At 51.2% G+C, this 13,136-nt stretch overlaps 2 protein-coding genes across 3 annotated transcripts in view; both read right to left on the reverse strand.

The window, feature by feature from the left end:
* RORC (RAR related orphan receptor C) overlaps nucleotides 1-13,136 on the reverse strand; it is a 204,518-nt gene that overhangs the window by 112,642 nt on the left and 78,740 nt on the right. The gene's annotated exons all lie outside the window — the stretch shown is intronic.
* On the reverse strand, nucleotides 2,548-11,198 carry C2CD4D (C2 calcium dependent domain containing 4D). 2 transcript variants are annotated; one of them, XR_014003170.1, is made up of 3 exons: nucleotides 10,877-11,198; nucleotides 5,056-6,745; nucleotides 2,548-2,791 (listed from the first exon to the last, which is right to left on the reverse strand). XR_014003170.1 is itself a non-coding variant. In XM_081175485.1 (2 exons), exon 2 carries the CDS (start codon nucleotides 6,653-6,655, stop codon nucleotides 5,582-5,584), a length of 1,074 nt encoding a protein of 357 aa, XP_081031611.1. In that variant the 5' UTR covers nucleotides 6,656-6,745; nucleotides 10,877-11,198; the 3' UTR covers nucleotides 4,780-5,581. The 2 variants fall into 2 exon arrangements, 1 of the variants encoding a protein (XP_081031611.1); XM_081175485.1 differs by lacking the exon at nucleotides 2,548-2,791 and having other exon boundaries at nucleotides 4,780-6,745.

Genomic DNA, 13,136 nt, shown 5'->3' on the forward strand with positions numbered 1-13,136 from the left:
AATGATCAAGAGGCTGGAGAATGCCCCCGTTTGGAAAGGTCATAGCATTTGGAACTTTTTAGTTTAGTTTCCTGCCCTGCAGGGGGGTTGGACTGGATATCCTTTGGGTGCCTCCCAACTCTAAAATTCTAACTTGAAGAGGACTGCCCTCCAGTGCTGGAACCTATTATGTACCCACTTTCTTTTCAAATTTCAGTCAGCATCGCCCAACAGGCTTTCATGCCCATCTTCTCCATCAAATGGACTAGAAACTTTGTAAGTTTTGTTGTTGTTGTTCAAATTTCCATTCTCAGGAATCTGATTTCTGTGGCACTTCTGGAGACATGAGGAATCTTCGGCTACAAACTTGCCTCTCTAATCAGTTTCCACACACCTCTCGGTTTCATCCCTCCCTCCCTCAATCCATTAAAACATTTTATTTTACCCACGCAATGGAAACTTGCCTGCGTTGGAAGCCCACCTGATGCAGAATCAATATTGATATAGGTTTATTAGACCATCTGTCTTCATTTTCAGCAGTGGTGGAATATATCTTTTCTGCACGCTCCTGCAATTCTGTCAGAGACGGAAGGTGCAAAAAGGCTTCTCTTTCAAGCAAGCCCAGAGAATGGATTTCAGGATCACAGGAAGCCGGCTTTGCAGAGTTAGGCCACTGGGAGATGTTAGGATTCGAACCTGGAACCTCCTGCATGCAAAGCACTGGAAACAAAGTGATACGCCCCCATTCTCCTGGTTGTGGAAAAAAGGCTGGATTTTAAAAGGGTTGCAGGAAACTAAACCCCTGGTTCTTTCACTCAGTAACCTTGACCCTACCTGGCAGTGCTTAGGGCAGGGGTCAGCAAACTTTTTCAGCAGGGGGCCAGTCCACTGTCCCTCAGACTTTGTGGGGGGCCGGACTATATTTTGAAGGGGGAAAATGAATGAATTCCTATGCCCCACAAAGAACCCAGAGATGCATTTTAAATAAAAGGACACATTCTATTCATGTAAAAACATGCTGGCTCCTGGAGTGTCCAGGGATAGCGCGCGCAAAGCCTCTGCAGGGCAGCAGGATGAAGGTTCCCCGCTGCCCTGTGGAGGCTTCGCGGGCTACCCCAGAGCTGCTCAGGAGCTTGTCGGGGCTGGCAGGGGGAGCACGGTTTTCCCCCAGCCCCAAAAAGCAGCTCAGGGAACAGCGTGCAGGCTGTGTGCAGCCTTCCCGCTGCTCCCAGAAATTGTGGGGCTGGCGGGAGAAGCCTGGGTCCCCCCCCCCCAGCCTGAGGGACCACACATTCACTCCATAAGATGCACAGACATTTCCCCTTGGATTTTAAGAGGGGGGGAGTGTGTTTTATGGCGCGAAAAATACGGTATATATTGCCACACTTTTTGGTGCCTTGTAAGGTTTGGCAATGTGTGAATTTCTGAGGACATTTTGGACTGCGGGTGGTTTTGGGAGGAGCTGAATTTCTTCCCCCTGGAAAACAGACCCTTCTGTATCTATTTGAACTTTTGGGGTGACCCAGAAGTCTCAGGTTCTGCAACTTTCCTGGGCACAGATGCCATCCTAAATGCCCGCTGTCATTCTTTTGCATCACCCACCAGCCACAGAGGGCCCTGCTGGCTATTAAAGGAGGCAAGGATGAGACAGGATTAATTTCTGCTGCCCTGGTAGTTAACTCTCCTCTTTTTTTTTAATTAAATATTGGACTGCACTGAAAACGAAAAGTCTGCTGGTACCAGTGAAACTGTCCCTTGACCACTTTGATCAGCAGAACTGGCACCAAAAGCTACAGGTACCACATAATCCCTATTCCGCATTTGTGAGAACTCCCTTGTTTAGTGTGGCAGAGCCTACACTTTGGAACTCCCTGCCACTTGATTTCAAGCAGGCACCTTCACTGTTTAGGCTAGTCTACCCCAGATCCTTAGACATGCTGAGGTGAATTTTAATCTGCTTTAGTATATTAACCCAGTAGTGATGTATGGAAGTGAGAGCTGGACCATAAAGAAGGCTGATCGCCGAAGAATTGATGCTTTTGAATTCTGGTGCTGGAGGAGACTCTAGAGAGTTCCATGGACTGCAAGAAGATCAAACCTATCCATTCTGAAGGAAATCAGCCCTGAGTGCTCACGGGAAGGACAGATCGTGAAGCTGAGGCTCCAAGACTTTGGCCACCTCATGAGAAGAGAAGACTCCCTGGAAAAGACCCTGATGTTGGGAAAGATGGAGGGCACAAGGAGAAAGGGACTACAGAGGACGAGAGGGTGGGACAGTGTTCTCGAAGCTACCAGCATGAGTCTGACCAAACTGCGGGAAGGAGTGGAAGACAGGAGTGCCTGGTGTGCTCTGGTCCAGGGGGTCACGAAGAGTCGGACACGACTAAACGACTAAACAACAATAAAGTATATTAACTTTTTATATACGTTAAAGTCTTGCATTCCCCCCTTGATTTCGTTGTTTAATCTTGTTGTAAACTGCTTGGGTCGTTTTCTTTTTAAAAACAACAACAACAATCAAGTAGTGTGTAAATTTTATGAAACAAACAAATTAATAAATGCCACAAGTCAGTTGGTATATTTTAATGTAGACACATTCTGCTACAGCGGTTCCCAAACCTGCTCCTCCCAACGTCCTCTTGAAAACTGCCAAGGTTGTTTGCAGAACCACTTAATGATTTTTCAGCATGTTGTAGCCACTGGAACGTGTTGTGCTAGAATGCTCTGCGGCTTTTAATTGCAGTTGTCGTTGTTTTTACAGGCACACCATGGGCCACCCGAATGAAAACTTGCAGGCTGCCGTTTGAGAACCCTTGGGGAAACACAGGACACGTGCTCTGAAATACAGTCATACCTTGGTTTTCAAACAGCTTAGCTCTCAGACATTCTGGTTCCCAAGTGCCACAAACCTGGAAGTGACTGGTCTGGTTTTGAAATATACTCAGGGTCGAGTGTGGATTTCATGCTCTTTATTCAGCTCAGAGCAGTGAGGAATGCAAGTCCCACCGAAATGTCTGCTTTGTATACCTTATTTACACAATGAGCCCCACGTGATTGGCTAATTCTGGGATTCTCCTGTAGGCCAATCAGGTTGCGGATTCACTTCCACCTGGAGTTGGATTGGGTGGCTCCTGCGGACCAATCAGACTGCTGCATTCTGGATCCTATTGTTCTAGGACCAATCAGACTTCTGCATTCTGGATCCTATTGTTCTAGGACCAATCAGACTTCTGCATTCTGGATCCTATTGTTCTAGGACCAATCAGACTGCTGCCTTTTGGATCCTAGTCAACTCAGTACACAACAGGTTTGCGAACTATTTTCGGAAGCCGAACATCCAACGGGCCTTCCGCTGCTTCTGATTGGCTGCAGGAGCTTCCTGCAGCCAATCGGAAGCCGCGCTTTGGTTTCCGAACATTTTGGAAGCAGAACGGACTTCCGGAACGGATTCCAAGCTCCGACTGTATTTCAAACCCTTGGAAAATATAGAATCAGAGAGTTGGAAGGAACCTGACAGTCATGTAGCCTGCAGGGCAATAGCTGATGGGAGGAGGAAATGGATGTGAGAACCTGGCAGCCCAAAAGGAAGGTGCTTATTCTGGGCGCTGGCTGGCCATTTCTCTCCAAGCAGGGAGCAGAATACAGTGGTACCTCGGGTTACATACGCTTCAGGTTACATACACTTCAGGTTACAGACTACGCTAACCCTGAAATAGTACCTCAGGTTAAAAACTTCAGGATGAGAACAGAAATTGTGCTCCGGCGGCGCGGCAGCAGCAGGAGGCCCCATTAGCTAAAGTGGTGCTTCAGGTTAAGAACAGTTTCAGGTTAAGTACGGACCTCCAGAACGAATTAAGTACTTAACCTGAGGTACCACTGTAATAGAATGAGCTAGATGACCGGCAGACCGTTATCCCAATCCCTCATTTGCTCAGGGCACAATCTTGTGACCACAGCATCCCTGGCCGATGGCTGTCCACCCTCTGCTCACATATCTCCCATGAAGAAGACCCCATCATCTCCTGAGACAGGCTGCCTCAATGCTGAACAGCTTGGGTGCAGGGAACCAGGCAGAGGGCCTTCTCGGTGGTGGCACCTGCCCCGTGGAACGCCCTCCCTTCAGATGTCAAAGAGATAAAGAACTACCTGACATTCAGAAGACATCTGAAGGCAGTTTTTAATGTGTGACATTTTAATGTATTTTTGGTCTTTGTTGGAAGCCGCCCAGAGTGGCTGGGGAAACCCAGCCAGATGGGCGGGGTACAAATAATAAATTATTATTATTATTATTGGGTATTCCCCGCCCCCAGTGCGTGTGTTTTCCCTGCAATATAGGAACGTGTCACCTTGGAGATACACATTTCAAGCTTGGAGAGGATTCCAGCGGCTCATATTGAGGGACCAGTCAGGCCAGTGCCATGGGCCTCAGAGGGCCTCACTCTTGGTGCCCCAACAATTGGCCACCTCAAAAATTGCAGGTCCTCCTTCCATCCTGCTGTGTTGGTGCTGAAATGTGTAGCCCGACAGCGCCCTCTGCTGTTGGCATCTAGTCATGAGCCTCGATGTGGTAACCAGAGTCCCCACTTTGAGACCTTTCCCCCGGAAATATTTGCAGGGTGTTTGTGTGTGTTGCTGTCAAACGCAGCCCGGCGACTCAAAACACAGGAAGAGCTGTTTTTTCACACTGTCCACAGATTGATTCGAAACAGGACCCATCCGGCTGCGGGCCAGAGGTCTTCCATGACACAATGGTGGCAGAGTGGGCTTGAGGGATTCCCACCACAGGCCTTGGTGAGATGCTGGACTGGATGGGTCTGATCCAGCAACCAGGCTCTTCTAGTGTTCTTACAAAGGTCTACCTGGCCGGCAAAAAGACCCTCTTTGCTAAGATGGAAGACCCTGAGAAAGAGAAGCCATGCTTCTTGCTGCCAACGGAAGTGACTTCCTGCCGACAGCAGCAACTTCCTGTCGGGGAGTTGCCCATGCCTCTTCCTGCCAACTGAACTGACTTCCTGCCAACAGCATCCACTTCCTGTCAGGGAGTGGTCCATGCCTCTTCCTGCCAACGGAAGTGACTTCCTGCCAACAGCATCAACTTCCTGTCAGGGAGTTGCCCATGCCTCTTCCTGCCAACTGAACTGACTTCCTGCCGACAGCAGCAACTTCCTGTCGGTGAGTTGCCCATGCCTCTTCCTGCCATCTGAACTGACTTCCTGCCAACAGCATCCACTTCCTGTCGGGGAGTTGCCCATGCCTCTTCCTGCCAACTGAACCGACTTCCTGCCGACAGCATCCACTTCCTGTCGGTGAGTTGCTCATGCCTCTTCCTGCCAACTGAACTGACTTCCTGCCGACAGCATCCACTTCCTGTCGGTGAGTTGCCCATGCCTCTTCCTGCCAACTGAACTGACTTCCTGCTGACAGCATCCACTTCCTGTCTGGGAGTGGTCCATGCCTCTTCCTGCCAACGGAAGTGACTTCCTGCCAACAGCACCCACTTCCTGTCAGGGAGTTGCCCATGCCTCTTCCTGCCAACTGAACCGACTTCCTGCCGACAGCAGCGACTTCCTGTCGGGGAGTTGCCCGCCCACCGACGCCCCCTTCAGGGCAGCAGGCAATCCAGCGGGACGTCGCACTCCCCCAGCAGCGCGTCCCTCCGGAGGCCAGAGCCCTTGTTGAGCACCTTGAGCCTCAGGCTGCACCTGGACAGCTCCTCCGGGGAGACGCCCTCAAAGAAGAAGTCCTCGTTGAAGATGGGGTTGCGGCTCCTCTTGACGACGGCGCTGCGCTGCCTCAGGCCTTCCCCGGGCCGCAGCTGCAAGGAGACGCAGCAGCTGAAGTGTCGCGGGTCGCAGTGGGGAGGGTAGAAGGCCTCGGCGCACACCAGCCGGACGCGGAGGCGCCCCTGGGGCTGCAGGTACTCGCTGGACAGCCTCAGCCGCCCGCCTTTGCTCACCGTCAGCACCACCTCCTTGGTGAGCCGCTCGTGGCAACGGATGAGGTCCAGCGGGAAGAGCGGCAGCGGGGCTGGGGAGCCCCAGGGGGGATCCTTCTCCCGCCGGGGAAAGCTGGGGCTGGTGTCGGCAGAGCTGGTCTCCTCCGTGGACAAGGAGCTGGGCCGCGGGGCAACGCCGAGGTCGCTGGAGCAGAAGGCGAATCTTCGGCGATGCCGGTAGGCCGGACAGAACGGAGGGCAGCTCAGAGGCCGCGTCAGCAGGGGAGAGCTGAAAGGGGACGTCTCGGTGGAGGAGGCCGTGTCGCTGTCGAACATCAAACCGGGCTGCAGGGAAGGCCTCGTCGGCGGGGAGGTGAACCGGGCCCCTTGCAACCGGCGTGGCAGGCGTCCGCCGTGGAAGAGGGACTCCCGGCGGCGGGTGTGCGGGCTCTCGGGCAGGAAGGGAAAGCCCGTGGGGCTGGCGAGGTGGGGCATGGAGGAGGTGCTGTAGAGGCGCCCCACGGCCTGGACCTCCCCCTCCTCCGGGCTCTCCACCTGGATGACGTGCTGCTCGGCCGACCGGGCCAGGATCCCGCGGCCGTCGGGGCTGTCGCTCCTGCATGTGCGCTGCCCCTGCAGGCTGGCCAAGTTGGGAGGGATGAAGAAGGTGGGGATCGTGTCCGGCGTGATCACGTTGGGGAGGGCAGGGCCGGGCCTGGGGGGCTTCCTTCTGGAGAACATCTCAGGGCAGGAGGAGGCCGGGCGAGGTGGAATTCACAGCGGGATGGAGGGCAGAGGTCCCGTGAGAGTGCCAAGGATTCTCAGGGTGGTCTGGGAAGAAAGATAGGAAATGGTTAGCACCCTGAGGGAGGAAGAGATTATTTGCCACGGCCAAAGTCCCAGGGACACGTCCAATCTCTCTGCTACAGCTTTGGAGGGTGTCAAGGACACCCCCAAGCCAAAGAATTGCACATAGTATCCAAACAAACCCTTGTGTTGCAAAGAGAACATCAATAACGTCTAGACAACATGATGACCATATATACGTAATAGGCAATCTTTACAGAATTCCTTCAAATAATAAAAAGTTCAAAATGAAATATTTAGTCTCAAAGTCTCTGAAAATCTTTAAATGAAGCGAGGTACCAAACTTTGTGTGAGAGACCCAGGTGACGCTGTGGGTTAATCCACAGAGCCTAGGGCTTGCCGATCAGAAGGTTGGCGGTTCGAATCCCCTCTACGGTGGTGAGCTCCCGTTGCTCGGTCCCTGCTCCTGCCAACCTAGCAGTTCGAAAGCATGTCAAAGTGCAAGCAGAGAAATAGGTACCACTCCGGCGGGAAGGTAAACGGCATTTCCGTGCGCTGCTCTGGTTCACCAGAAGCGGCTTAGTCATGCTGGCCACATGACCCGGAAGCTGTACGCCGGCTCCCTCGGCCAATAAAGCGAGATGAGCACCGCAACCCCAGAGTCGGACACGATTGGGCCTAATGGTCAGGGATTCCTTTACCTTTACTTTACCAAACTTTATATGGTGGAAAACAAGCTGTGAAGCTTTGTGTATTCAGCAATGATGTCCAAAACTGAACAGTAATTCCGGATATTGACTACTGTTTCGTAGTCGAAACAGGCGTAGGAAGGTCTGCCGCGTGTCTTCGGTCGTCGACTGGCACATTGCTGAATACACAAAGCTTCACAGCTCGTTTTCCACCGTGCAAAGTTTGGTACCTCGCTTCATGTAAAGGTTTTCAGAGACTTTGAGACTAAAGATTTCATTTTCAACGTTTTATGATTTGAAGGAATTCTATAAAGATTGCCTATTACATATGTACATGGTCATTATGTTGTCTTGACATTGTTGAAAGAATTGCACATGGTAGATAGTTAACTCTTTGGGGTGACCCTCTCTCGGCTCCAAATACCGCCCCCCACTAGCCTAGTGTCTAGGCAGCTATTCCCAGATCTATGGAGCAGCAGTTGCAGCAACAGGGGACCCCCCTGCCCTAGTTATATACCGGTACTTTCCCCTCGATGCTCTATGCACAGCCAGCCAGAGACTAGGCCTGCATGGAAATGCCCTCTGCTCCTCCCTTTTCACCCCCTCCTGGTTCTGGGAGGCAGTGGTGCCGGAGAGGGTGGGGAAGTCCTTCACTTGCCTGGCCTGCCTCTTCCTCCTCTTCCTCCAGCACTCCACCCTCTAGCTCTAGCCCCACAGATCACGGACCCCTCTCCCCAGTCAGACTCCAGCCCCCCTTTCCCCTAGCGGACATTCACCAGCGTCCAGCCAGAGGGTGAAGAACAAAGCATTTTCAGGTCTCATGAGGACTAGAAACTCTTCTTTTCTTTCAGGTTGCTGAGTTCAAAACCAGATGCTGGGTTCCAGGCTCGACAATCCCATGGAGTCCTGCCCCCCCGAAGGGGACCTGCCTTCCTCCACTACTATTTCCACCACCACCACCCCCCCCGCGAATTTGGAGGATGCTTTCTCCTTGAGCAAAATACTTTACATGGTTGTCACAAGGCTGAAAGGAGCAAAGGGTGTTGGAAGAAAACCTACTTCATGTGCACTGGTGCAAAGTGGCTGATCCACTCACTAGGCACCACTGCCTTTCAGCCCACCAATATACTCCCATCAATCCGTTTATTTGTTTGTTTTCCTAATTCCTTCTTTCCTCCACACACAACCCCTTTTGATTCTCACATGCGCCACTAAATGTAACTGTGCTGAACAACCCTCTTCATCACTGCTCATAAGGACGTAAGTTTAGCCCTTCTGGATCCGGCCCATGGCCCGTCCAGTCCAGCACCCCGTTCTCGCAGTGGCCATCCAGATGCCTGCGTGGGAAACCAGTGAGAAGGATTCGAACACAGGAGCGGTCTCCCCTCCTGCTGAGCCACTGTGGCGAGCAGCCATTGATATCATTTCCCTCTGCGATTTCCCCCAGTCCCCTTTTAAAGCCGTCCAAATGGGGTGGCCATTCCTGTGGGAGGGAGTTCCGCAGTCCCGTGAAGAAAGAATTTGTCCCATCCTCTTTCAAAGCCACATGGCCACCTGAAAGCCTCTTTGAAAAACACAGCAGTGCCCTTTCTAGTCCCTGTGACCCCGTGGTCTTTGCTTCCTTTGAAAGGGACGTGTGGGAGAGGGCAAGAGAGAGAGAGTCGTTGCCTCTGGCAAAAGCCGAAAGGCGGCTCCAGCACCTCGTAACAGAGTCATTAAACCGGCTGCCTGTCAGAGCGTAGCTAAGTAGCTCTTTGCCACTGACGTCATTCTGCTCTCCTGAGTCCTCTGAAAAGTTTTCAAATGTCAGGAGGAGGAGGGAGCTCTCGATGTACGGGGTGGAAAGCTGAGCAATGTATCTCCTTGTCAAGGCTGATCCTGGGACCTCCTGTGTTCAAAGGAACTGCTCTAACCCATGAGCTATGGCCCTTCCACAAAGATTCTAGTCCTCACTGTTTTGAACCAGGGCTTCGTCTTATGGAATAGGATGTTCCTATTATCATCAGATAAATTTAGGAGGATATGATGTTCTTAAAGCTAAAGGGACCCTGACCATTAGGTCCAGTCATGGCCGACTCTGGGGTTGCGGCGCTCATCTCGCTTTACTGGCCGAGGGAGCCGGCATACAGCCTCCGGGTCATGTGGCCAGCAGGACTAAGCCGCTTCTGGCGAACCAGAGCACTGCACGGAAACGCCGTTTACCTTCCCGCCGGAGCGGTACCTATTTATCTACTTTGACATGCTTTCGAACTGCTAGGTTGGCAGGAGCAGGGACCGAGCAACGGGAGCTCACCCCATCACGGGGATTCAAACCGCCGACCTTCTGATCAGCAAGTCCTAGGCTCCGTGGTTTAACCCACAGCACCACCCGCGTCCCCAGCGCCATTTGCCTGGTGTCTAATGAAGGCGCCAGCCGGACCTCCCTGGGGAGAGCATTCCAAAAACGGGGAGCCACTGCGAACAAGGCCCTGGGAGTTGGTGCCTATGGTGCCAGGCTAGCTGAGCCACTGGCCTGATCCAGAAGTCTCTTCTTACATTATTATGATTACAGTCCTGTCGCCAGTTGCCAGCTGCGCTCGCTGTTAGAGGGAATGATATATGAAGAATCTTGAAGCGGGAGTCCCAAATCCGGCTGGTTTGTTGTCTGGTCATTTATGTCGCCACACCACAAGGGGACGCGCATTGCAAAGCAGGAGAGCATCTTGACCGTCTTGGCAACAGGGACATATTTCCTCTCCCCTGGCCCTCAGGCTAGTCCTGCAAACCTTTCCACAGAAATGCAAAAAGTGACCCAAAATGAAAGGCTTGTTTCTATGTGGGAGGGTGAGCTGCTCTCAAAAGGTGCGCCTGAAATTCCAGCTTGCACATTCCTAATTGTCCTCAAACACAGTGGAATGGCAGCTGTGGCCAATGGCATGCCTTGCGTTCTGTGGTCCCAGAAATTGGATGCCTCCGTTCAGCCTGGTGAATGCCAAACATACATATGCTGTGATTTTTCCTGCAGGAGCACAGATCTCGCCTCTCGTTTCTGTTTTGAAAACAGGCAAATTCCTGCTCCATGTGCCCCCCAAGAAACCCTCTTTGGGTGTTTCCAGCTGAAATCTCCAAAGCCACACAGTGCAATGGAATTTCCCATCGTTGCAGGCCGAGCGTAGAAAGTTCCTTGTGCGGCGTTGCCATCGCATAGAAGTGTGTGCACGATGCACGACAGAATGCAAAATAGATAAAAGGTGAAAAATTTCAGGATCTGTCGAGCTGGCCACCTCTGGAGTTTCTTGGCACACACAGACTTGCAAGGTACCAGCCTTAAGCAGTCTGCTTTCCTCCATCGTGCATCACGCAACCTGTCTGCTAGGAGGAAAAGTTATCCCCACCACGTCTTGAGTTTTTTTCCTTCTCTCTCTTTCCTGGGAAAATCTCTCCAGCTGACTTGCCCCTCACAACCCAGCCCAACAGAGCCAATTACCTGCCATTGTTCCTTCATGTCCCCCTTTCTCCTTTTCTCGAATTCCCCCGTCTCGTTTCCTCGGATCTCTAGGTGACCAGCTGGCATCAGACAAGCTTTCCGTCCCGCTGTTTATACCTTAGGCTTTCCGACGTCACTCTTTTGTGTGACTCACGGCGAGTTGCTCAGTTTCCCACTAGAGGGCTTTCGGGCCGGATAAACACAACCATTCATATTTTTTTTCCTTTCCTAAACCCACTAGCGTGCTAAGAAACTCAAGAGTACATTTGAGGAGGGTGCACAATTTGGAGGGAGGCGGAAACTCCACGTTACAGAGTGTCCAGTTCTGTCGACATGACAGCTGATCTATCTTCTTGGGGCCTTTCTGGATTCAGGGCCGGACTGAAATATTCGCCCCGCTCCCCGATTCTTTGGCAAGCCGCCTGCCTCGGATTTGCTAGGTAGCTTAGCACAAAGGAATCATTCTTCCAAGCGGTGGCAAATGTTTGCAAATACTTTAGCGGCAAGTCCTTCCTGCCTCTTTGAAACGATGCGTTAAAGGGGAGTTTGTTTGGCACATAACAGCTCAAGCAACTCACTTCTCTGGTTTGGCGCATAACAGCGCGGCCTCATTTATCCAGTTGACATTCAGATAACTAGAGTGATAGGAACTGACAACGTTGATGTTGTTTAGTCGTGTTTGACTCTTCATGACCCCCTGGATCAGAGCACGCCAGGCACTTCTGTCTTCTACTGCCTCCCGCAGTTTGGTCAAACTCATGCTGGTAGCTTCGAGAACACTGTCCAACCATCTCATCCTCTGTCATCCCCTTCTCCTTGCGCCCTCCATCTTTCCCAACATCAGGGTCTTTTCCAGGGAGTCTTCTCTTCTCATGAGGTGGCCAAAGTCTTGGAGCCTCAGCTTCAGGATCTGTCCTTCCAGTGAGCACTCAGGGCTGATTTCCTTAAGAATGGAGAGGTTTGATCTTCTTGCAGTCCATGGGACTCTCAAGAGTCTTCTCCAGCACCAGAATTCAAAAAATTCAAAACCATCAATGGGCATCATGTTGCATTCCGCCCGTGTTATGTACTGAGTTGAATAGGATCCAAAAGGCAGCAGTCTGATTGGTCCTAGAACAATAGGATTCAGAATGCAGCAGTCTGATTGGTCCTAGAACAATAGGATTCAGAATGCAGCAGTCTGATTGGTCCTAGAACAATAGGATTCAGAATGCAGTAGTCTGATTGGTCCATGAACAATAGGATTCAGAATGCAGTAGTCTGATTGGTCCTAGAACAATAGGATTCAAAATGCAGCAGTCTGATTGGTTCTAGAACAATAGGATTCAGAATGCAGTAGTCTGATTGGTCCTAGAACAATAGGGTCCAGAATGCAGCAGTCTGATTGGTCCACAGGAGCCACCCAATCCAGCTCCAGGTGGAAGTGAATCCGCAACCTGATTGGCCTACAGGAGAATCCCAGAATTAGCCAATCACGTGGGGCCCATTGTGTAAATAATGTATATAAAGCAGACATTCTGGGGGAACTTCCATTCCTCCTCACCACTATGAGCTGAAGAAAGAGCGTGAAATCCACTCTCGACTCTGAGTATATTTCGGCCCGAGTTCGCCTCAAGCAACGGCGCTTCCCTTCCGCTGCAGAACTCCTTGATGAGAGATACAGCACCTCACTAGAACCCAATGGGTTCATCCAATGAGGCCAAATGTGGGAAGATTCAGGAGAGACAAACAAATGGACTTCTTCACAAAGCTCATACTTAAACAATGGAATTTGCTCCCACCAGAGGCAGCGATGGCCACCGAATTGGATGGTATTGTTATAAGAATTCTAAGGTTTCAAATATAAAATAAATGTTCATAAATGTACGAGGCAAGCACATACACAATTATATAAACCACATGTCTGAAATGTTACAGGAGAACAATCCTGAAGCCATTTTGTCTCTCCCAAATTGACCTCAAATATTTCTCTGCAAGGAGGAAGGAAATGGGAAAAGCTTTCAGATTGTCTTTTGACCGTAAGGGCTTACACCTCCCTTTTCAAATGCAGTCTGGCAACTACAATTCCCACAGCCAGTGCTTTCTTTTCCCAGCCAGGGTTTTTACTTGCCAAGATCATTTTCACCTGTGATCTCAGCCTTGATAAGCTGTTTAAGAGGGAAAGAAAACCCAGAAACCTAATAGGTCGAGACAGAATTGGGCAATGTTTATTGAAACCTGGCATAGCGGAGCACGTTCTCCGCAAGATCCAGAATGTTTA

Source organism: Podarcis bocagei (assembly GCF_964188305.1).
Source record: "Podarcis bocagei genome assembly, chromosome: 16".
Lineage (NCBI taxonomy): Eukaryota > Metazoa > Chordata > Lepidosauria > Squamata > Lacertidae > Podarcis > Podarcis bocagei.